We start from the raw sequence: 22,698 nt of genomic DNA, 5'->3' as shown, positions 1-22,698 counted from the left end.
TTGCATTCTATTGGCCAGTCATCTTGACTTTTAATTTTCTTATTTTTGGCAAAAAGAAATAAAATTATAGGTATGATATGTAAACAAGCAAGCAGTGATCATAAGCATCAACATCGTTGTTGTTTGTCCTTTGTTCTCGGAGATGACCAAGATTTGCAAGTGCATTGGATCTAGATGAAGCAGGACTGGATGGTTTCATCATGAAATTCAGCAACTCTTGTATGTTTGGGCATACATGTTCTAAGACACTCCACTGTGTTGGTCAGTTATTCATTGTCACAAGGGAGGATCCTGCGACTATGATGGAAGATAGGTTGGGTAAATTTCATTTTTGGGGAGTGAGATCACTAAGTGGACTCATTGATGAGAAAAAATATCACGCAAATTCGTCATTCAGATTTCAGCCTAGAATTTGACAAAATTTCCTCTCTTGTTCTTGTGCATGAGATAGCTATCAGCTATGGGATAGGCTAGTTGGTGATTATGGTGTTGGTTCAATGGCTAAATTCCAAAAACAGTCATTTCCGAAGAAGTCTAGCTGGTGTGTCTGCACATAGCTGTGGACTCCCAACATCTTTGTTGATGGTTTCCTTATGCACTTGCAGGTGGCTCAGAGCCGAGTGAGACAGCCAGCCTATCAGCTGACCAGACACCAAGAGTTTGAAACAAGATAGGATTCTGGGTGGACTCTGTTGAGATAAGATATAAGAGGGTTAAATGCAAGTGGAGGCTGGAGGAGGGTGTTTTGGGGAGCATTATTGTTCAGGCACCAGGAAGCTTTGATGGCCTCTGGATCTCCCCCCTCCACTTGCACCATCTCAGAAAGAAGAGAAGGTGGGCAAAATGCTGCTGGCTGCAGTACTGGGTTTGTTCTAAGGAGGAGGACCTACCTCAGGCACTTTGTAGTTCCATGACCCCAGGCAAGTGACTTTATAAAAATATGCCTCTGTTTCCTCATCTTTGAAATGAAAGCATTAGAGTAAGTGACCTCTAAGGTCTCTTCCCACTCTAAATAGGTATTAATGTGAACAAACATTTTAAATTTTCTTATAATATTATGTTTAGTTAACTAGCACAGGAGCTAAGTGGCATAGTCTAGAAACAAGGAAACCTGAGTTCAAGGTAAGAGTTACCTTGCTTGTCTTAGTTTCATAGCAAATTGTATGATGGTATCCCTGGGTTGTTGGAAAGATTACATGAGAAAACATTGTATAAGTATTTAGCACATGGAGGGTGCTACATAAATACTTAAGATTTCTTCCAGAGCTGTCCTTGTCTAAGAAAGTATAAAGATGGATCTTTCAACAAAAGACCAATAATTTACAATTTGAAATGATAAGTTCTGAACCTGCCATTATAAGGGATACTTCATTTGAGTGAAATATTGTGAATTCGCTCATGTTCCTGACAGAACAAGAACAGTACTTAGACTTTTTCTCACCATTTCACATTATTCAAGATTCAGGATCAGTTTACATACATGTTGTAAGGCCTTATCTAAACCAACCTGGTAATCCCTTCTTATGTCATACATTCCAGCTTTCCAGCCTCACAGATAAAATTTTGTCCCATTGGTCCCTTTATCAAAAACCTTTTGCTTCCAGGGAAAAGTCTAAAAAAAGTTTTATATGTCTAAGCCTATCTTCTAATACTCCTCAAATTACCCCAGCTTTAGCCTATATGAATAACTTATATTGGAGTTTAATCATGGATGTCTTGGTATTCTATTTATTTCATTTGTATATTCTTTGACTCCCTGTTAAAATTATCAGCCCCTTTGGGGGTAATAATGATGTTATTAATAATTCTTTTCTATTCTTCCCTTCCTACTGTTCTTCCTTCTTCCCCCCCTTCCCAGCAGAACCTAACATCGTGATGAGTGTACATTAGAGTTGAATGAATCCTCACTGGAAAAGAGGACATTGATTAAAGAGTACTTGGTAAGTGGAAAGCTTTCCTTCTGATGTTCATTATTTACAAACTGGTCTTAATCTCCTGGATGAGAACTGAAACTTAAATCCCTAGTTGGGTTTTGGAAGAATGAAAAAGTGTTAAAAAGCAAAGGAAGTAAATGTGTCTGTATTGGGGCAAAGAGGGCATTTCCAAAAGCTGAAGAAACCCAAACTCCCCTAGAATCTGGCTCTTCACTCTCCTCCTCTCTTCCAAAGAGGCTACTGCCATCTCATGCAGGCATTTATATTTCAAAGCTAAAAGCTGAAGTATCCTGATACCTTCTGAGATAGTCAAGTCTGGGAACTTGTAGTGCCGACTTCCTCATTTAACCGTTGGGGATCGGCCAACCCTGTCCTTACTGCCCTATCTAGGTAGGGTTTTCTCTGTCCCAGGAACAGACAGACAGGATCAGCCCTCCTGTGTCTGAACCCTGCAGCCAAAGAAAACCCTTGGTCCTTACTTAGCCTTTCTTAGACCAAGCCATGAGAACTTGCCGGCATGTGCATGGGCTGGCCCTCATTCTCACTCTGCTCTCAGCAACTTGTGTTGCCTGTCATTGTAAATCCACGTGACTATCTTCAGCTACCCTTGGCTTTAAAAAATCAAATCAAAACAAAACAAAACAACTACTTTCTAGTTCCTGGAGATTTAAGGTTTTTGACAGTGACCTTTTAAAGGACACAAAAATTTTTTATGGGATGGAACTCCAAAAAAGCGTAGCTTATTCAATTTATTATTGTATTAGGTAATAATAGTTTCTCTAAGTGAAAGATACAAGGTTTTTCCTTGTGAGTAAAAAAACCTGTTTTATTGCAAGGTCGTTGAACATCCTGTATGATCTATTCAGAAGCCTTTTTTATTTACTTTCTAATATTCAACCATTTTCTAGATCATTTAATTTGACAAATCTCTATTGAGCACTTACTGTGTGGATGTGATGTGCTAGGCATTGGAGGAAATGCAGAGATCTGTAAAATAGTGCCTATAAGTGCTCATAGCAGAAATATATGGGGTTCTTGGCTCAAAAAAAGGAAACATGTTAGTCTGAGGTGAGATGAAGTTTTATTCTACTGTGGCCTCCCTTGCCTTTTCCTAGTTTCTAGTCTAATCCTTAGATTTCAGAGTAGGATATGTCAGGCTCACAAAGGTTAATGACTCTAAGTCACATAGTTTGTAAGTGGCAGAGATGGAGTTCAGTTTAAGAACTTAGATACTAAGTTCTGGGCTCCTCATGAAGGTGATCCACCTGATGACATTGTTAATAGCTGAGCAGTATTTATGCAGTACTTAAAATAAATTTGTGTCAGAACTTCATAGGAAATGAAGAACTACACCATAATAGTTCTGTTACCAGTGATTTTGAGGTTCTGGTGATACTTTCCAAATTCTGGCCAGTAAAAGTCCTTTTTGGAACTGTATCTGACAGAGCCAGGTAGGGGCAGTTTGGCCATGTCCCTTGTCTAATGTCTAGAGATCACCCACAGAGATGCTTTTTCCCTACAAAACATCAAGAAACTGAGGCACTTCTTTTGCTCCTTTCAAATCAACACTGACTGAAAGTTTCTATACATACCTTGATCTCAAATTCAAGTACTGCTATTGTTTGGGAGATGAAAAGAAATCCAAAGACTATTAAAACTGGTTTATCCACGATATTCTAGACTCTTAACCAGAGATTCTTTATCTTGTGTGAAGGATCCCTTTGAGCATCATTGTGAAACCTACCTACTCTATCTTAGAATGTTTGTAGATGCATGAACTACAAAGGAATAAAATTACGTACCAAAAACAAAAGCATAGGATTATAAAGGAAATTATTATGTTGAAATAGTTTATCAAAATATTAAGAACAAATAAAAACTTCATAGTTCCCAGATCTAAAATTTCTTGAATTCAAACTGAAACTAAGCTAGTAAGAGTTCACCTAATTATAACTATTGTAAGCACTATGGAGTAGAAGTGGTATTATGTAAAATTGCACATATGAATACAATTTAAAGTGTCATGGATTGCCCTTTTTGAACTTTTTTTTTTTTAATTATAAAATCTAAGCTATTCTTTGAATGTTGACCCATAGACTAGGCTTATCAAAGAAAGTCCGATTATTTTGTATATTTAAGTGGTGCTGAAAAACAAAAGTCTTTTTTTTTTTTTTTAAATTTAATTATAGTTTTATTTACCAGATATATGCATGGATAATTTTACAGCATTGACGATTGCCAAACCTTTTGTTCCAATTTTCCCCCTCCTTCCCCATCCCCCGCAGATGGCAGGGTGACCAATACATATTAAATAAAAACAAAAGTCTTAAATGACTTTATTCGGTTCTTACAATGAAATTAATAGTCAAAGAAATAATTATTATGGAATTTCACTTGAAGAAAAATGATTCTGTGTGTTCACCATAATTTCTTTGCACAGGATAGTGTACATATTTTATCTGATCTTTTTATCTTACCCACCCATTACTACCACAGCTCTCTGCATTAAATATGTATTTAAATGTTTGAATCCATATGTAAAGAAATAAAATATCTTGTTACTGATCAGAATCTTCCTGTGTTGTTGTTTTTGTTGTTAAATTTCAGAGAAATCAGGCTTTCGGTTGAGCAAAAGGAGCAAGATAAAGTAAAATGTCAGTCCCCGAAGAAGATGTGTGTAATCACATGAAAGTGGTTGTTCGTGTACGTCCTGAAAATCAGAAAGAAAAAGCTATTGGCTTTTATAAAGTGGTCCATGTTGTGGATGAGCACTTGCTGATCTTTGATCCAAAAGAGGAAGAAGACAATTTCTTTCATGGAAAGAAAACTATGAATCGAGACATTACAAAAAAAAAAAGAAAGGACCTTAAGTTTGTGTTTGATGCTGTTTTTGATGAAAATTCTACTCAGTCTCAAGTTTTTGAGCATACCACAAAGCCTGTGCTTGATGGCTTTTTAAATGGGTATAACTGCACAGGTAATCTAACAGTTTGGGCTTCATTTTTTTCTTTCAGTCTCACTTGTATGCTTTCAATTACCTATTAGCCTTTCTCCCAAATATAATCAATAGAAAAATGCATGTATGCTAAAGTTGCATAGATGGTTTTATCTATAGATTTTGGACTGTATTTCTGAATAATAGTAGCTTGCTGAAATATTAGTTTATGATATCAGTTTAATACTGAATGTGAAACTTAATCACATTATCATAGCTTATATTTAGTAAATGGTTTTCTCCAATTTTATGTAGTCATTGATTTTAGAGAACCCTCCTGAGTTGATATTTTGGTGTAGCTAACCTTGCTAGTCTCACACAAGGCACCCCATTTCCCAACTCTGCATTTAAAGCTTTGCTGTTTCTCACAAATGAAGTTGTCTCTTATCTCCAAAACCTGATTTCCTTCATGACTCAGCTCAAATTCTGCCTTCCAGAAAAAGACTTCCCACATTACCCCTAAACCGCTAAGATTACCTTCTCCTTACACACTCTGTGCCTTTTATCTATGTAGTTTTTGAAATGTCTTCTCCCCATTAGAATGTGACCTTCTTGAGAGCATGGATCATGTGTTTGCAACTGTTTGTATTGATGATAACTTGGCATACAGTAAAAACATAAGAACTGCCGTTTGCTTAAGTAAAGCCCTGTTGGTTGCCTAGGAATGAGAAAATTCTATGATGACTACCTTTTGTAGAGCAAAGAAGCTGCCATATAGTATTTTAAATTTCTCTCGTTTTTCATTTTTTCATTATTTATAATGAGTGTCTCCCCTAAGGCTTCTTTATGACACACCTAATCTTAATTAATTTTGTGTTGTTTTAAGGACTGTATTATTAGAACAAGAGTAGAATCTCTATCCTCTCTGAGAGTCCTGTTTCAGAAAGTGCCTTATAGCTTTCCAAGGTTCATTTTGATGGCTTTGGGCTATCAGTTATACAAAAACATTTAATGAAGATACAAAGACAGTATAAATATCAAGAGAGAAAGAGATGAATTGACCCATTCTTTATGGTTTGTATTGGTGAATGTAACTACACATATCTTCAAGTGATAGAGAATAAGCTAGTACCTGGAAGACAATCAAACCTTCCAAGAAAAATTTACATAGGGAAGCAAAGAGATCAGCTCTCCTACATTGGACCAGACAAGCACATTTATTGGACCATTACATGTATTCCCTCTTCTGTCTTTCTACCTTCATCTCATTGTGGCTGAAAACCACTTTAGGACTCTGAATGCTGAGCCTCACTGGCCTCACAATGACATTGAGCTTGTCTAACTCATCATACCCTGTCTTTCTAATTTCATGTTTTAATCCCCTGTTACATCTCCACATCTGGATGCAAGGCCCCATAGAATCTAACATCCTGGACCTTTTTGCCAGTTAATGTTAGCAACCTCACCTTGTCGTTCTGGGGCCCAAAACTACAATGGAGAGGTCTCATTAGGGATATTTTGTCTCAATAATACATTTAATTTTTTCCTTCGTCTCTAATCATCCAGAAATCCCATACTCCTTACTTTAGAACAGATTACACCTTTACTCTTTCAATAGTTAGGCACTGCTTCTAAAATTCTCTTAATTCCTGTTTTGCCAGAGAACAAATATAGGTCAATAATAAGTATAATATAAATATTTTTGAGACATAGCATCTTCCAGCTTTACTAAAATTTGTCATTAAAGTCCACTTTTAAATTTGCTTTCATTACTTAAAGAGCTTCCTGTACTAGAAAAGATGCTAGATTTACTATACTGAAAGCTTGAGAATTTCCATTTCCCCCATGCTCATTTCATCTCTAAAATGAGTATTGAAGCAAGTGATTTCTGAGTTCCCTTCCAGGTCTAGTTCTATGAAATTTCTATTTTATATAATATTTTAATTGAAAAGCTTTTCTTAGTCTGCTTTAAACAATTAATATGCATTTTTAAAAATATTTTCCACCTGAATTTATTCAAAACGGAATTTTTTCCTCGATGTGTTTTAACAACCAACCAAATTCATCACAAGATAATACATTTAATTTTATGTTGGTGCTCTATATAGTCTTTCTCCTCTTTGGCTCCCACTCCCTTTTCTTACCCCCCCAAAACAAAACGCTTTAAACTGTTCTTCCCTGGAGTTGTACTTTGTCATTATCACTGATCTTTTATTCCCAAAACCTCTTCCTGAAAACTTAGTGCTTGCATATGGTGCAACCGGAGCTGGGAAGACACACACAATGCTTGGATCACCTGAAGAGCCTGGAGTGATGTATCTGACAATGTTAGGCCTTTATAACTCCATGGATCAGATTAAAGATGAGAAATTATGTAGCATTACAGTTTCTTACTTAGAGGTAAGTTGGAAATTCTGACTTTTTAGAGTAATTCAGATTGCTTGTAAATTGTCTAGAAAAACTTCTGTGGAGCACCCCCTTTTTTTCATAGTGAAATTTTGTGAAAGTGAGCCCTGTATAGCTTGATATATTTTGGATGTATTTCTTTTTTAAATAACATTTGTACAATATTGTACATTGGCATAACAAACAATAATCAGCAAACATTTAATGAGTACCTATGGCATGTCAGGTACTATAATGAGTATATTATATACCTGAAAATATAAGAAAAAAAACACCCAAATGTGCCAAGTTTTTGGATCCTCACTTATTCCTGGAAATCATAGTGAAATTTTGTGAAAGTGAGCCCAGACTTTTGGGATATGAATTAGTGTTGAAGAATGGGAGCAAGTTAATGGGCCTCAATCTGAAGTAAAAAAAAAAAAAATCTTTCGGGAGATGTTTTTGTGCTTAAAGATCAAGTTCTGTGCTTAGGTACAAAAATGCATTAAATAATGTTGATATTTCTAATTTGAGAAGTCACCTAAGTTATCAATATGTTTTAATCAGTCTAAAAAATTATTTCTGGTTTTATTCTAAGGTATACAACGAACAGATTCGTGATCTCCTCACAAATTCAGGACCACTAGCTGTCCGTGAAGATGCCCAAAGAGGGGTGGTAGTTCAGGGATTAACATTACATGAGGTAAGTTGAGTAGCCTTTAATTAGAATGAGAGTATGTGTAATTTTTAAAGCATCATCCACTGGTTCCTTTTTTTTTTTTTTTTTTTTTTTTTTTTCTGTTTTCCAAGACAAAAGAAGTCAATTTCAAAAAATGAAATATAAAAATTTTTATTAGTGAAGTATACTTTATCTCATATTGCTATACTTAAAATACAATTTAGTTCTATATCTACACACAATAATATTTCTTGTTCCAAAATGAGGTTTACAAATTCTTTGAAAAGGGAACAGGTTCTGAGCTGTTTCTTTGTGACTTTAGACAAGTTACATATCATGTAAGATATAAGTGCAATGGACAAAATTAACACCCATATCCTTTTACATTTTAAGATTATAGTCACTACTCAGCAACTTCATTTAAATTTAGGATTTTTTTTTTCACTTAGTATTATATATTTACAGATGGAAAAAAGCAAAGTGCTTCTGATTCATTTTATAGATGAGGAAATGGAAGCAAAATGAGGATAAGCCACTTTCCCAAGCTCACATCATATATTTGGAGATTCAGTAATTAGGAGAGCTAATTTACGAATGCTTCTTTCCCAAAACTCTAGCCTAAAACTTCTGAAGAAATTCTGCAGTTGTTGGACGATGGAAACAAGAACAGGACCCAGCATCCCACTGATGTGAATGCAACTTCGTCTCGTTCTCACGCTGTTTTCCAGGTAAGGTGAGACCAAGATGTCAAGGTATCAACTATTTAAAATGCTTTTTTGAGATTTTTTCAAACATAGGAATTAAACTTTTAAATGAATGGGGTAGTAGAATATTGTTTTTATGCTCAATGGAAATTTGTTTATCTAAATCCTTTTCCATGTGTTCTACAATACTTAGATATTATCATAAACACTGATAAGGTGTGACAAAGAGGTTCTGACTTGTGTTTTTGTCAGACTCCAATGTTAGTGTTTGATTTTCTTTGGCATCTTTAATTGATAAAAGATATTTGAACTCTGTAATAAACAATTGATGTTACTGCTGCACATTTGATGGAAAACCACTCTACAATTACAGAGTGATTATTCACTTTGCTTCATAATATATTGCCCATATAATACCTTTAGATAGTGAGATTGTCTAGTGCTCTTAAAATATAATTTAGTCAATATCACTTTTCAGAAATAAAATTTCAGTAAAAGTTGATGTTTACAATGATTTCTATTATTGCAGTTATAAAAATAGGTTGATATCTAATGAAATTATACTATTTGATTTCTGTATCATCCTTAGAAAGATAATAATTGTTAATAAGTAACTCTTTACATATGGCCAACATTAAAACAGTTTGTAGAGTTCAAAATAATAATTTCATTATTTCCACTTTATTCCTTCCTGTTTGGCTCAACAAAGAAGAAAAAAAATATACATGTAATGCTAAGACTGTCATCGGCTGTAATATATGCCCTACATATACATTCTTGTGAAAACGTAACATAAAGTTAGATAAGGAAAGATTATTTTGTCCTCATGGGTGTGCCTTTGCTTGTATTGTATTAACTTTTAGATTTGCTACTAGATTTCTTTTCCTTGGAAGCATGTATGCAGAGGAAGATATCAAGCACTGGGGATATAGGCAGATAAGCCAGACAGTCCCTATTCTTAGGGTCTCTTGATAGTTTTCAGTTTCTTCTTGATAAGAGCAAACGCTCCTTTACGCTTAGTGCTGCCAGAAGTAGAGTGGGCTGCCTTGAAAACAATGGCATTCTCTTCCTCTTTGTTGTTCTTCACACAGTTCTTAGAGGAACTCTTTTCAGTTATGGCGCAGAAGGGGATTCTTTGTTAGTCATTGGTTGAGTAAGATGGGCTTAGATTCTCTGGTTATGAACGCTGATATTTTCCTATCCCATTATCATCTCTGAGCTTATCATATGTCTCTACCTCAAAATCTCAGCTCTTTGAAGTTAGTATGGAGACACATATCTAAAAAATGGCCAGCTGGTGTTTTCTTGAAGTCCTCCAATGAGACAGAACCCATTGCCTCCTGAGGTGGTCTATTTCACTGTTGGATAGCTCTAAGCATTAGGAAGTATGTCCTGACACTAAAACTAAATGTGTGTCTCTATAAGTTCCTCTCAGGATTGTTGTGTTTTCTGTTCTATCTGGGACCAAAAAAAATCCAGTCTTTCTTTAAATCACAGCCTTCCAAACTCTTGAATATAGCTGTTGTTCCATTGCTCTTATCCTTAGCTAAACAGTCTTAGGTCCTTCAAACAATTTTATGTATCGTGAATTCATTGTCTTTTATCCTTCTGATTTCCCTCAAACACTCCAGCTTTTCCATAACTTAATGATTGAATTGCCTTTTTTTTAGCCCTTTGGTAAATCATAGCATAGACCAACATTACATTAGTTTTTCATTTGCATGATTCTATATGAGTTATCTCTCCATTTAAATGTCTGCTCCTTGAAGGAAGGGGATGGGTTTTGCCTTTCTGTGCATCCCTGATACTTACCTAGTGAGTGTTTAAGAAATGCCCATTTATTGACTGATGTGTCATAATGTTGACTTATATAGATCTTTCATGTCATAAAAAAAATATTGCCTAACTTTTTTACACTAACTACAACTGATTATTTAACTTAAATACAACACTTTACACTGATACTTCTTAAATTTCACTTTATTCAGTTCATGGATCATATCCTAAAGTATTTTTTTTAGATTGGGGTCAATCTAGTTTGTTAAATATTCTCACTTACTCTTGCGTCATCTACAGAATTGTCAAATATCTCGTCTATATCTTTTTGCTAAATCATTGATAAAAATATTGATGGACACAGGACCAAATAGAGGGTGCAGGGATGACATCAATAACTACAATTTGGATCTAGCCATTCAACCAATTCCTAACCTATTTTATATTGTCATCTGCTGATACCTCTGTCTTTTTACCAAAAGGAGCTTTACCAAGTTCTTTATGAGAATCTAGGTAAATATATATCTCTTATAATGCTGTGATCAAGCAGCTCAGCAAAAAAGAAATGAAATTATTCTGGCATGAAATATTGGTGATAAAGCCACAACAGCTTTTTCATTGCCCTTCCCTTTTCTAAATGTTCACTAACTGGCCCCCCTTTCATATAAACTCTCAAGAATTTTGTCAAGAATTAAAGAATTAAATTAATTAAGATTCAAGTCAAAATAACTGAATTGTTGTTTGCGGGCTTCATGTGCTTCTTTGGAAATAAGGCCATTTCCCCTTCTCCAATCCTGTGGGTGTCTCTCTTATCTTTCTGAGATTACTAACAGTTGTCATATTCACCAGTTTTCAGCACCCTAAATATCTTTACCTGGTCCTGATGACTTGAAGTCAGCAAAGGATACCTTGCTCTGTTACTAACTCCTTACTCTTAAATTATGGCTTGATTGATTTTAACTGTCCCATTAACTTTTCTGTTTTATTTTTTCCAGTCCTAAAGTATTATTATTAGGAGAGGAAAAAAAAAGCAAAATACAAGTATTGAGTAGCTTTGTCTTTTTTCTATCATTATTGGCTAGAATCAACTTCAACTCCCTGAGCAGTACTATCCTATCCCTTACTTGAAACTTCTGTTTTCCCAAAAAAGCTTTAATCCTTTTTGCTATGTTTCAGAAGCCAACCTAACTCTTTCTGAATTTTTGTACGAATGACATGATTAATATAAAACTATGCCATTAATCTTCTGTTACCTATCTTTGATTCCATCTTCTATGCATGCCTTTTTGAAACTTAAATTTGTTAATGAGTTTCCCGCGCACCATAGTAACCTTGCTAAATACTTCCCATTTTCTTTATCTTTGGAATTATTTTTCTTTTTGTCTTCAGAATTTCATCCTTTCCAGCTCTCCTGGGCCTCTGCAGAATTTTAACCCATGAGATTCCTCCTCCTCCTTCCTCTGAACACTTTGTCTTGTCTCTAAAAATGTTTATCAGATTCTTAGTCCCACCATGATCTTCAGACTTTAATTTCCTACATATCTCTCAATCTATTATTCCTAGTCTGAACTTTTTTTTTTTTAATTTTTATAATCTTAGCGATAGTTAATCCTTGCAGATAGGTAGACTTTCCTTCTCCAATCTTTTTCACCCTTCTTCTGCTATTGCCAACGTCCTATAAAGTTGTGATGACATCTTGTACCGATGCCCTTTTCTACACTCAAATCACAATCCTTCTTGCCATACCCCTACCTCTTTTTTCAGCTTCTTTCCTCTCCACTCCATCTACACAGCAGCAAATATTACTTTTCTAAGGCTCAGTTTGTGACACAAAAATATCACTTTCCTACTAAAAAAACCTTCAGGTTGCCCTTTTATGAGAGGTCATGTAACTTCTGACATCAACCTATCTAGACAGATTGATTTTTTTATCCTCCTTTCCTTTTGTATGCTGGACTTTTCCAGCTAGCCTGAATTACTCTCTCATTCCTTCACATGCTGCCACCTCACTTTGTGCATTCACACAAATTATCTGCTTTGTCTCCAAAGGATTCCCTCTTCACCTGTTCATCATAGAAGTCTTATATTCACCTCCAGGCTCAACTCACATTAGGATTGTTATAAAAATTGTGAGAGCACTTTCTTTTTAAATCATCTTTACCTATCTAGTATAATATTTCCCCTTCATACCCTCAATCCCTAAATAGAATGAAATGCTCCTTTAGGACAGAGATTGGTTCTTATCTTTTCAACCTCAGTCACTCTAACCCAGAGTCATGCATTTAGTGAATACTTAATAAGTGTTTGTTGAATTCTAGTCCAAAGGTATCAGTAAGGTGAATAGCAATTATTTGGCCCCTTATTTGAGAATCATTCGGTACATATGTATAAAGTTATTTCACACTATCACTAACGAGGCTTTTTTTTTTTCTATTTTTGTTCATTTTCATAACACTGGAAAAATGCTGGTGTTTTCATTAAAATTATACCCTCTTATGTACTCTGTGATCCAGAGATATTGGCCTCTTTGCTGTTCCCTCAAATACTACACTTTATCACCTTAATTCTAGACATTTTCACTGGCTGTCTTCCCTGCCTGAAATGTACTCATTCCTCATCTTTGCTCTCCGGCTTCCTTAAAGACTAAACTAAAATCCTACCTTCTACAGGATACCTTTCCCATTGCTTTCATCTGTGTATTATTTCCAATTTATTCTGTTTGTTGTTTGTACATAGTTGTATACACATTATCTCCTGCATTAGATTGTAAGCTCCTCAAGGGCAGGTCCTGTCTTTTGCTTTTCTTTATATCCTTAGCACTTAGTAGAGTGCCTGTCACAAACTAGATACTTAATGTTAATTTACTGACATATGACTTTTCATTTATCATGTTACACTTTTAATTTTGTATGATTTTTTTCCCTGTATTTTATAAAAGATTTACTTAAGACAACAAGACAAAACAGCAAGTATAAATCAGAATGTCCGTATTGCCAAAATGTGCCTTATTGACCTGGCGGGATCTGAACGCGCCAGTGCCACAAACACCAGAGGAAGCCGTTTTAGAGAAGGTGCAAACATCAATCAATCGCTTTTAGCTCTTGGAAATGTCATCAATGCCTTAGCAGATGGAAAGGTGGGTACTGTGGACATGTGCCTTATACAAAGTTATATTATGTTACAAATTCCACATGAAAATGATGGTCCATCAACTACAAAGTATACTACTTTATTCCCAGTAAACTTTTAAGAGGATAAATAGCATTTTATATATAGTCTGTTCTCTCATATTATAATCTATAATCATATATGTTTTTAGTTTTGCATTATCTTATAATAGGTATTTATTTAATTCAAAGTAATAAATATCAGTATATGTGTCTTATAGAAACTATTCTTCATACTGGGAGAAACTAGCTAAAATGTATAAAACATTTTACATTCCTAAAAAAGGCCAGTATTGGTTAATTTTGGAGCAATAAAACTTTGAAAGAAAGTGATGTTTGTAAACATTTTATCTGATTTTAAGTTGCTACATTCATCACATACATAATGTTGGCATTTATTTGCCTAATGTGCTTATGACCTGCTCCTTATATATTTTAAAGTTATTTCGAAAATTTTACTTGATTACTAGATTAGAGCTTCCTTATTCACTGTAAATATTTTGAAGTAGCAACATGTTTTCCCAAAAAGGAAAAGCAAATAACCGAAGGCACTATGCATTAGACTAGATTTCTGCAGAAGTGCAAATAGCAAGCATATTCTGTGCTTTTCTTCTGTTGTATTTTAGAATTAAGTTTTTATTATTTTATTTTATTCTTATTTTTTAATTTTCCCCAGTTACATGTGAAGCAATTTATTTTTGGTTATACATGTATGTTCAATTCTTTACATATGTAAATATTTCCATATGAATCATGTTGGGAGGGAAAAATTGGAACAAAAGAAAAAAAAGAGAAGGAAAAAAAAGTAAACATAGTATGTGCTGATTTACAATTCAGTCTCCATAGTTCTCCTTTTGGATGCAGCTGATATTTTTCATCCAAAGTTTATTCAGATTGCATCTGATGATTTAATTGCTGAAAAGAGCTAAGTCTATCATAGTTGTTCATTGCATAATCTTGTTGCTGTGAACAATGCTTTCCTGGTTCCGCTTTTTCACTCAGTATCAGTTCAGATCAATTTTTCCAGGCCTTAGAATTAAAATTTTAGGTCTTGAGTCTTTAACACATTTTTTTTTCTTTCTGATAATCTTCATGTGAACACAAGTTAACTGCCCAGATGTTTACATTTATAGACCTCCCTCAAAGTAGGAAGGCCTGTAAATGGGATATCTTTAAAATGTGATATATATATATATGAGGAAACGGGGGTGGGGGGGAGGTGAACTTGCAAAACTTTTATTAGTTTATATAGTAGATGGGGCTCTAGTGAAAGGGGGCATATTTTGTTCATTTTCATAGTTTATTGGTTTTCCTTTGCAACCTGAAAAGATAGGATAGGAATCCCTGAGAAAGAGAAGGTAAACTGTCCATGAACTGTTATACATACACAAAAATTGATGTTTTGCTTCTTCTCTGAATTCTTTTCCCCTCAATTTCATTGACCACCCTTACTTTGTTCTGGGATGATAAGTTGAGCAGGGCTGAAAGCCTCAATGATTTGGCTAGTGGATTACTTTTGAATGTGGAAAATGACACATTTTTGTTCTTTCAGAAAAAAAATCAGCATATTCCTTACAGAAATAGCAAGCTAACTCGCTTGTTAAAGGATTCCCTCGGAGGAAACTGTCAAACTATCATGATAGCTGCTGTTAGTCCTTCTGCTATGTTCTATGATGACACGTATAACACTCTCAAGTATGCCAACCGTGCAAAAGACATTAAGTCTTCTGTAAGTAAATTTACACTACTATACTCGTGAAAGGATTACCAATGTACTTGTTAGTCTATAGGGAATCTTATTTAGGGGGAGCGTCAGAGGGCCAAGAACGAGTTGGAGAGACTGTCTTCATTTTGCCTCACCCTTGAGTAGCTGTTTGGTTTTATTTATCCATTAGGAAACCTGAAGAAATATTAAGTTAAGCTATTTTGGTTAGCATTGCTAGCAAGTTATTTTTCTCTAACTTTTGGCTATAGAAATATATGAATGTAAGTATTTAAAATGTTTTAACTATCATTATTACTTGAGTCTTAGCCCTCTTTGGCCATCTTCTGAGACTTCCCTATTACTACAGCAAAAGGGGTCCCCATAAGATGGAAAGACATGGGTTACTTTTCATCTGTTTCATGGGCCACCATTCTTCAAATAAAGATCATTACCTAAGTCTCCCCTCCTGCTGCTGACTGTCTTCTGACAGCCAAGAATTTGTTACCAGACTGGTTTTCAAAAAGCCTTTTCAGCCTGGTAGATCCTGAGAACTCAGGGTTATCTCCCCAGCTTTCTTGGCAATAAAATGAACCTTGACCCTGGTGACCAGCTCCACCTCCCACCTCTCTCTTTGTACCTGTTTCATCTTGAGCTCGTCCCTAATGCTTTCTTCATCTCAGTTTCCTCATCTTTGAAATGAAGTTCTATAGCCATGAAGGTCCTTCCCATCTCCAACCCTGTGAACTTGGGAACCTGGTAATCCATACTGATCACTGATTAACTCACAGATCTAAAGCAGTAAGCTTCCAAATGGATTGTAAAACAACTCGATTCCACATCTATAATTAGGAATATAATTTTTGGTATAGATCTATCACCAGAGATAATTGGACAATTTATTAAAATCATAGAATCCAGAGTTAAAAGGGACTGTTCTTATCCTCTCAATTTAACCTTTAGCAACCTGAGGTCCACTGAAGAGGGTATGACTTCTAAAAAACATAGATATTAAGTCACAGCCAGGTTTGAACCAGGATTGTGCCTCAATCACTTACCCCCTCTCCCCCGAGTCACGTGGTGCACAAGCACAACTTTAAAGCAGGAAAGTTAAGTAGGAAGAACTCTTGGAGAAAAGTAAAATAGAAAAAGTGGAAATGGACCATTTAGACTGTAAGCCACTCATTGATTTTTCACTTACATACTAATGGCTCAGGACTAGGAAGGAAGTGATGATTTAGGAGGAAAAGGAAGAATTTCATCAAGAACAGATCTTAAATCAAACCTCATTTTCTTTTTTTTTTGACAGCAATATGTAAATTAGCAGATAATTGTTGTTCTCCTTATTTTGGGAAATGATTTTACAGTTGTTCACACTATCGTGGAAAGATCAAATAGCTATGGATTGTATGATGACTGGATTATGAAGTGATTCAGTGTCCAGGTCCCAAAACAATAAAGTTTCAATATCCGCTTGGGAAAAGGTCTCTGAGAAGTGTCCCAAACCTCTCTGCTTGGCCCCTTCACATTTACATCAGTCTAACAGTGGATAGGGATACAAATGGCAATTTCATCAGCCTTGTAGTGGCTGACTCCAAAACGATCATGTCAGAAGAGATCAACCCAGTCGGATCTAAGTGAATGAGGAGAAGGGCAGCTAAGGGGCACTGGGGATGGAGTGCTGGGCCTGGAGTCAGGAAAACCTGACATCAAATTTGGCATCTGGGATTGACTACCTCTGTGACCCTGGGCAAGTCACTTCACCCTTTGCCTCAGTTTCCTTGTCTGTAAAATGGACTGGAGAAGGAAATGGCAAACCGCTTAAGTGTCTCTATCCAGAAAACCCCAGATGAGATGGGATCACAAAGAGTCAGATACAAACTGAAGTAACTGAACAAAGACTTGGAAAGAGTTGTAAAGCCTTATTTGTGAGTTTTTAAAAATGGGCTTTATCTAGGCATGATAGGAAAAGAATAGTAAAACCACAAGGTTCCAAAGGCTTGGAATCTCAGGATAAGTCTGCCTTGGCCTAGCTAAAAAGGCATGTTGCGCTGCTGTGAGCTGTGGGCTTGAAGGCCCTTAGGCCCCATTCACATTTTCTCCTCCAGCCCTACTGGCTGTATAGTGGCCCCAGACTACAGTTTTGGGGTTCTACTTCTCCTAGACCAGCTGCTGATAACCCTATTGTAATGCCCTGTCGGGCCACTCCTGGACTCTTGGGTTCAGTTCTTTTTTTTTTTTTTTTTTTTTTTTTTTTTTTTTTTTTTTTTAAATTTTATAATTATAACTTTTTTGACAGTACATATGCATAGGTAACTTTTTACATTATCCCTTGCACTCACTTCTGTTCCATTGGGTTCAGTTCTGAAAAAGATCTCAGCAAGCTGCAGAGATGGCTGTCACCACAGATGCTGAAAGTAAAGGCCTGGAAGGCCAAACCCTGTGAGGATCCTTTGAAGGGACTGGGGATGTTTAACCTCCTTTTGTGGGGACAGATTGTCTCTTGTCAAATCCTTGAAGAGCTCTGAGCTTCTAGTTCTGCACTAATTCTGGGTGAAGACTTAGGAGGGAATTCATGTGGATATTACATTATACAAGAGTGGTTTCTTCATCAAATAAGAATCATAGAATGATTAGGACTAAAGATAATAGTCAAGATTTATTTTAAAATTTGTTCCAAGCTATTTGGAAGATAGAATGTCAGTCACTTGAGATATAAAAAAAAAAAAAAACACAAAGTGTCAGGGATTTGAACTTGGAAATAATTTTCATTTAAAACTTTTTTAGAAGTGGTTTAGAACAGACTCGGCAACTAAAGCCCTAGTCCAAAAATGAGCAATAAGGTTTTTTCCAGATTTCTTTTTTAGTATGTCTTCATTCTCTGAGGAATTAAATCTTAGACCTCTGTGCTGAATAGACTGCTAGCAGAAAGCGAATCCTGGCAGACAGAAGCTGATGGGAGGACCTCAAAGGTGTCATCTGGAGACCAGAGAGGTTCATCTTCATGAGTTGGACCTTAAGAGGAATGTTTATTTTATTACTTATCAAACAGGGACATTTGCATTTGCCATGATCATGAGTCATGTTTTTTATTGGGAATAGGATTAAATAACACAAAGCCTTTGAGAGGCCTCTACTTAAAGCTTATCAATGATCTGTGAGGGAAAATTGGTAAAATTAATTGGAATTAAAGATGCTCAGAGTTCCATGTTTCCCTGCCATGTCCCACCTTTGTCCATATTGAAACTTTGTATACCCAGGTCCAGAATGCACTTTTTCTTCATCTCTGCTTTCTAGAACTTTCTTTAAGGTTCAAGTCAGGTATTCTCTCCATAAACCCTTTCCTGGTTCCATTAACATCACTACCAGCCAAGGGACTTGTGCATTCAACAAATATTTTAGTTCCTTTCCTGTATTCCATTGTCATCTACACTACTATCTTTCCAAAATCAAATATGGATCTACAAGTTTTTGAAATGATACAAATAAATCATTAGGTTTCATTTTTATTTCTTTCCCAGCAACTTTAATTTATGAAAAGGCTTTAGGAATAGATTTCTTTAAAAACCTATTTAAAAGGTTTTTAGCTTATTTGCCCCTTTTTTTGGACCAACTAGGGCATGATGATTGCACAGCCTTGATGAGATCTGCATAACTCTTACTAATATTATCTGTTTCATCTTTTAACAGTTGAAGAGTAACGTTGTTAGTCTGGATAATCATATAACACAATATGTCAAGATTTGTAATGAGCAAAAGAAAGAGGTATGTGACAGCCATGCATTATTCTTACTCGGCAGTTGTCTTAGTTGTAACAGTTTGCCATGCCAGTAACTGTTTCTTCTTTTTAACTAGTTCTTTCTCTAGTTCATTCACATCTTGCTTATAGATTCTACTATGATTTTTTAAAGTTGAAATATTACAATGTTTGAGGAATAGAAAAGAGTTAGTTTTGTTTTTATAACTGAAGTGTTTTCTCTTATTTAGATTATGATGTTAAAAGAAAAACTGAAAGCCTATGAAGAACAGAGAATTGTCATTCATGAAAATAGCAAAGGAAGCCTTCAGCTTTCCAACAAAGAAGAAACAGAAATACAAAGGTAGGCTTGTTGAAGTATTGAATTTTAAAGGTACGAAGCCTCATTTTGCAGATTTTGCTGAGAATTCTTTAGCCATTTTTCCATTTTTTTATACTTTATTTAATTCTTTACAGCATTATGGTTTCTAATACCTACATTATTTGTTCATATTATAAAAATTGCTTGGTGATAGGAAAATAATCTATAAGCTGTCACTTTAGTATAAATAGAAATTATTCCATTAGCCAAGATACCCGTTTTATATTAAAATTTTTCAGTTGCCATTAGCTTTTCTGCCAGAAACACATGTTTATCTACCCTTTCTATACTATTATACTATACTAAATCTTCATTGAATTACTTGTTTTGCTTATTTGACTTTATTGAATTAATTTGCTTTCTTATGAAATATGGCATTTGCTCTTTTTTTGCTTGTTCCTCAATTAGGTACCATAGTATCAGTTGCTGTGTTTAGAAAGGTAATAGAAGAGACTTACAAAGATGTAATGTAAATCATTATTTTTTTATCGACTTTGTTTATAAAACCATCACCAAACATATTCAAATACATAGAAAGATTTATTTTTATTTTTTCATTTCCTTTTTACTATCTCCCTCCCACATTAGAGAAGGCTGTCATTTGATACTGATTTACAAATATAATTAAAACTGGACTATTTTTCAATTCTTTCTCTGGAGGGTAGATAGCATATTTGATTTAAGTACCTATAATAATTCAGAATAACATGGTCTTTTACAATTACAGAATAATTTTTTAAAAGATTATACATAAAACTACATGTTTCAGTTATTTGCTACTTATTGAGAATTTGTTAACGTGCATATTATCTTTAACAAGTTAGTAGCAAAACAATTCTTTTTGTTTCTTTTGAAATTTTTCCCTGTATTTTCCCCTCTGGATTTTGTGGTTGTTATAAAGTAGTAAAGGTTGTATTTAATTATTTGAGTTTTGTTTTATTCACTGAGCATCATTTCATATCTTTCTGAATGTTATACTTGTTAAGGAACAGTAATATTCTAATGTCACATTGTTCCTCTGTTTTCCCATTGTTGGACACATCAGTCCTGTCCAAATAATTACTATTTAAGATCCTATTAGGAATATTTTTGTGCTATTAGCTCTCTCTTTTTTTTTTTTTTTCATTAATAATATCCTAAAAGTATATCCTTAGTACTGAAATTACTGGATCAAAAGAGATGAAAAATTGTAAAGCTCTTCTTAAATGCCATATTGTTTTCCAAAGAGATTGCAACAATTCAGAGTTCTACTAGGAGTGCAATAGTGAGCTCATTTTTCTACAACACCATTACTATTGATCTTATTCATCTTTAAATTAAATATCCACTTCAATGGATATACGACTCTGAGTTCTTTTATGGACATTCTCTAAAAGAGTTTGAACATTATTTTAGTGGCTCTTGATCATTTGCATTTTTAATTTAATGAACTGCTAGTTCATATTCTTTGACTATTTCTTTTGAATCTTTTATAAATTTGTTGACTCCTCAATTTTGAATGTCAGTACTTTTATTAGAAATGTTTACATCAAAGTTTTTATTTTCCTCTAGTTTCCCTTATTTCAGTCTGGGTGCATTTCTTTTTTATTATGCAAAAGATTATATATGATATAATCCATTTATTTCCCGTAATTTCTCTATTTTTAAGTTTTCCATATCTTTGGCAGTTGAAATTCCTTTATTTTTTTAAAAAATAGCCTTTTTGTTATACCTCTTCTTTGCTTAATTTAACAATGATTCCAAAATGGTTGTCTCATTTCACAGCTCTACCAACAGTGTATCAATGTGCTGTCTTTCCAAACATCAGTATTGACTATCTTTTCTTCATCTTTGCCACTTTTTATAATGTAAGAAGAAACCTCTGAGTTGTTTTAACATTTACATTTCTCTTGTTATTGATTCAGAAGCTTATTTTCCTGTAATCATTTATAATAGGCAGTTCATATTTTGAAAACTTCATATACTTCTACCACTTATATACTGGGAAATGATTCTTAGTGTTAGATATTTGTCTCAGTTCCCTATATGTTGAATATACCAATACTTGATGCAATTCATTTTCCTAGTCTGGTGTTTAGTTTTGTTTAGTTTTATAATTCTGTCTACATTGATTTTATTCACACAAATCTTTTTAACTATTATAAATGTCATAATATATTCTTTTATCTTGTTTGGTTAAGAAATTTCATCCTCTCCATAAATGTAAAGTATACCTAATGTCGTCCTCTTGTAATCTCCTTAGTATCTTGTGTAATATATTGGTCTAAACCTGATTCTTGCCAAAATGTTTTCTAATTTTAACTGAAGTTCTTGTCAAACATATTTTCCCCCAGTAATATATGTAGCTGGTTTGATTGAATCCTGTACCACTGGTTTTTTATTCTTTGCTGTTAAATAGTGTGCTCCATTGATCACTATATTTTAACTAGTAACAGGTTTGATTTCTCCTGTTCTATAATGTAATTTCAACTCTGGTTGAGCCATGCTCTCTTCATTAGAAGTTTTCTCACTTTTTTTTTGCTTTGAGATGCTAGAACTTTTTTTTTTTCCCCTTAATAAATTTTGTTATCTTTTTTAGTGTTAAATATATTACCTTAGTAGGTTGATACAGCACTAAATCTGCAAAATAGTCCCAAGTAACATGGGCTTGGATTAACTTTGAATGTGCATACCTCTCCCAATTCTTTGTCTCCCTTTGTTTTTGTTGTGTGCAGAGGATGTTTTGTGAGTCTTAATGTGTGGTCTTGGTAGATTATTGTTTAGTCATTTCAGTCATGTCCAACTATTTGTGACCTTATTTGGAATTTTCCTGGCAAAGATACTAGAATGGTTTCCCATTGCCTTCTCCAGTTCATTTTAAGGTAATGAAACTGGGTAAAAGGTCAGGAAACTGGGGCAAATTTAAGTGACTTGATCAGGATCACATGTATCTGAGGTTGGATTTGAACTCAGGTCTTCCAAACTCTAGATTCAGGACTTTCCGCACAAAGCCAGCCAGCTACTCCATAGGCTTTAGGCTTTACTGGACTGTTAACAACATCCATCATGAGATCATGTATACATATGGTAGATTGTCATCTGTTCATTTGCAGCTTTTTTTGAATAACATTTTCAAAGATATTGATTTTTTTTTCCTTGCATTTTTTGAAATAATTATCAATGTTCGTTAATGAGAATAGTCTATAGTTTTCTTATTTTGTCTCTCCCTAGTTTTGATGTCATGGCCATGTTATGAACTCTTCCAGAGAGAGAGAGAGAGAGAGAGACTTCATGCCAACTCACTCTCTTTTTTTTTTTT

General features: G+C 34.6%; 1 protein-coding gene across 3 annotated transcripts in view; it reads left to right on the top strand.

Moving 5' to 3' along the window:
- Positions 1–22,698, top strand: part of KIF18A (kinesin family member 18A) — a 96,404-nt gene that overhangs the window by 11,215 nt on the left and 62,491 nt on the right. For 2 of the 3 annotated variants that reach the window (XM_074274199.1, XM_074274200.1), the window contains exons 2-10: positions 1,859–1,940; positions 4,542–4,911; positions 7,112–7,269; positions 7,853–7,957; positions 8,551–8,661; positions 13,352–13,549; positions 15,133–15,309; positions 18,973–19,047; positions 19,270–19,382. In XM_074274199.1, coding sequence (XP_074130300.1) covers positions 4,587–4,911; positions 7,112–7,269; positions 7,853–7,957; positions 8,551–8,661; positions 13,352–13,549; positions 15,133–15,309; positions 18,973–19,047; positions 19,270–19,382 — 1,262 coding nt within the window. In that variant the 5' untranslated portion in view covers positions 1,859–1,940; positions 4,542–4,586. The remainder of the gene's footprint in view (positions 1–1,858; positions 1,941–4,541; positions 4,912–7,111; positions 7,270–7,852; positions 7,958–8,550; positions 8,662–13,351; positions 13,550–15,132; positions 15,310–18,972; positions 19,048–19,269; positions 19,383–22,698) is intronic. The other variant, XM_074274198.1, reaches the window with a different exon arrangement.

Source organism: Sminthopsis crassicaudata, chromosome 6 (genome assembly GCF_048593235.1).
Source record: "Sminthopsis crassicaudata isolate SCR6 chromosome 6, ASM4859323v1, whole genome shotgun sequence".
Lineage (NCBI taxonomy): Eukaryota > Metazoa > Chordata > Mammalia > Dasyuromorphia > Dasyuridae > Sminthopsis > Sminthopsis crassicaudata.
This window is presented reverse-complemented; position numbering and strand designations above follow the sequence as displayed.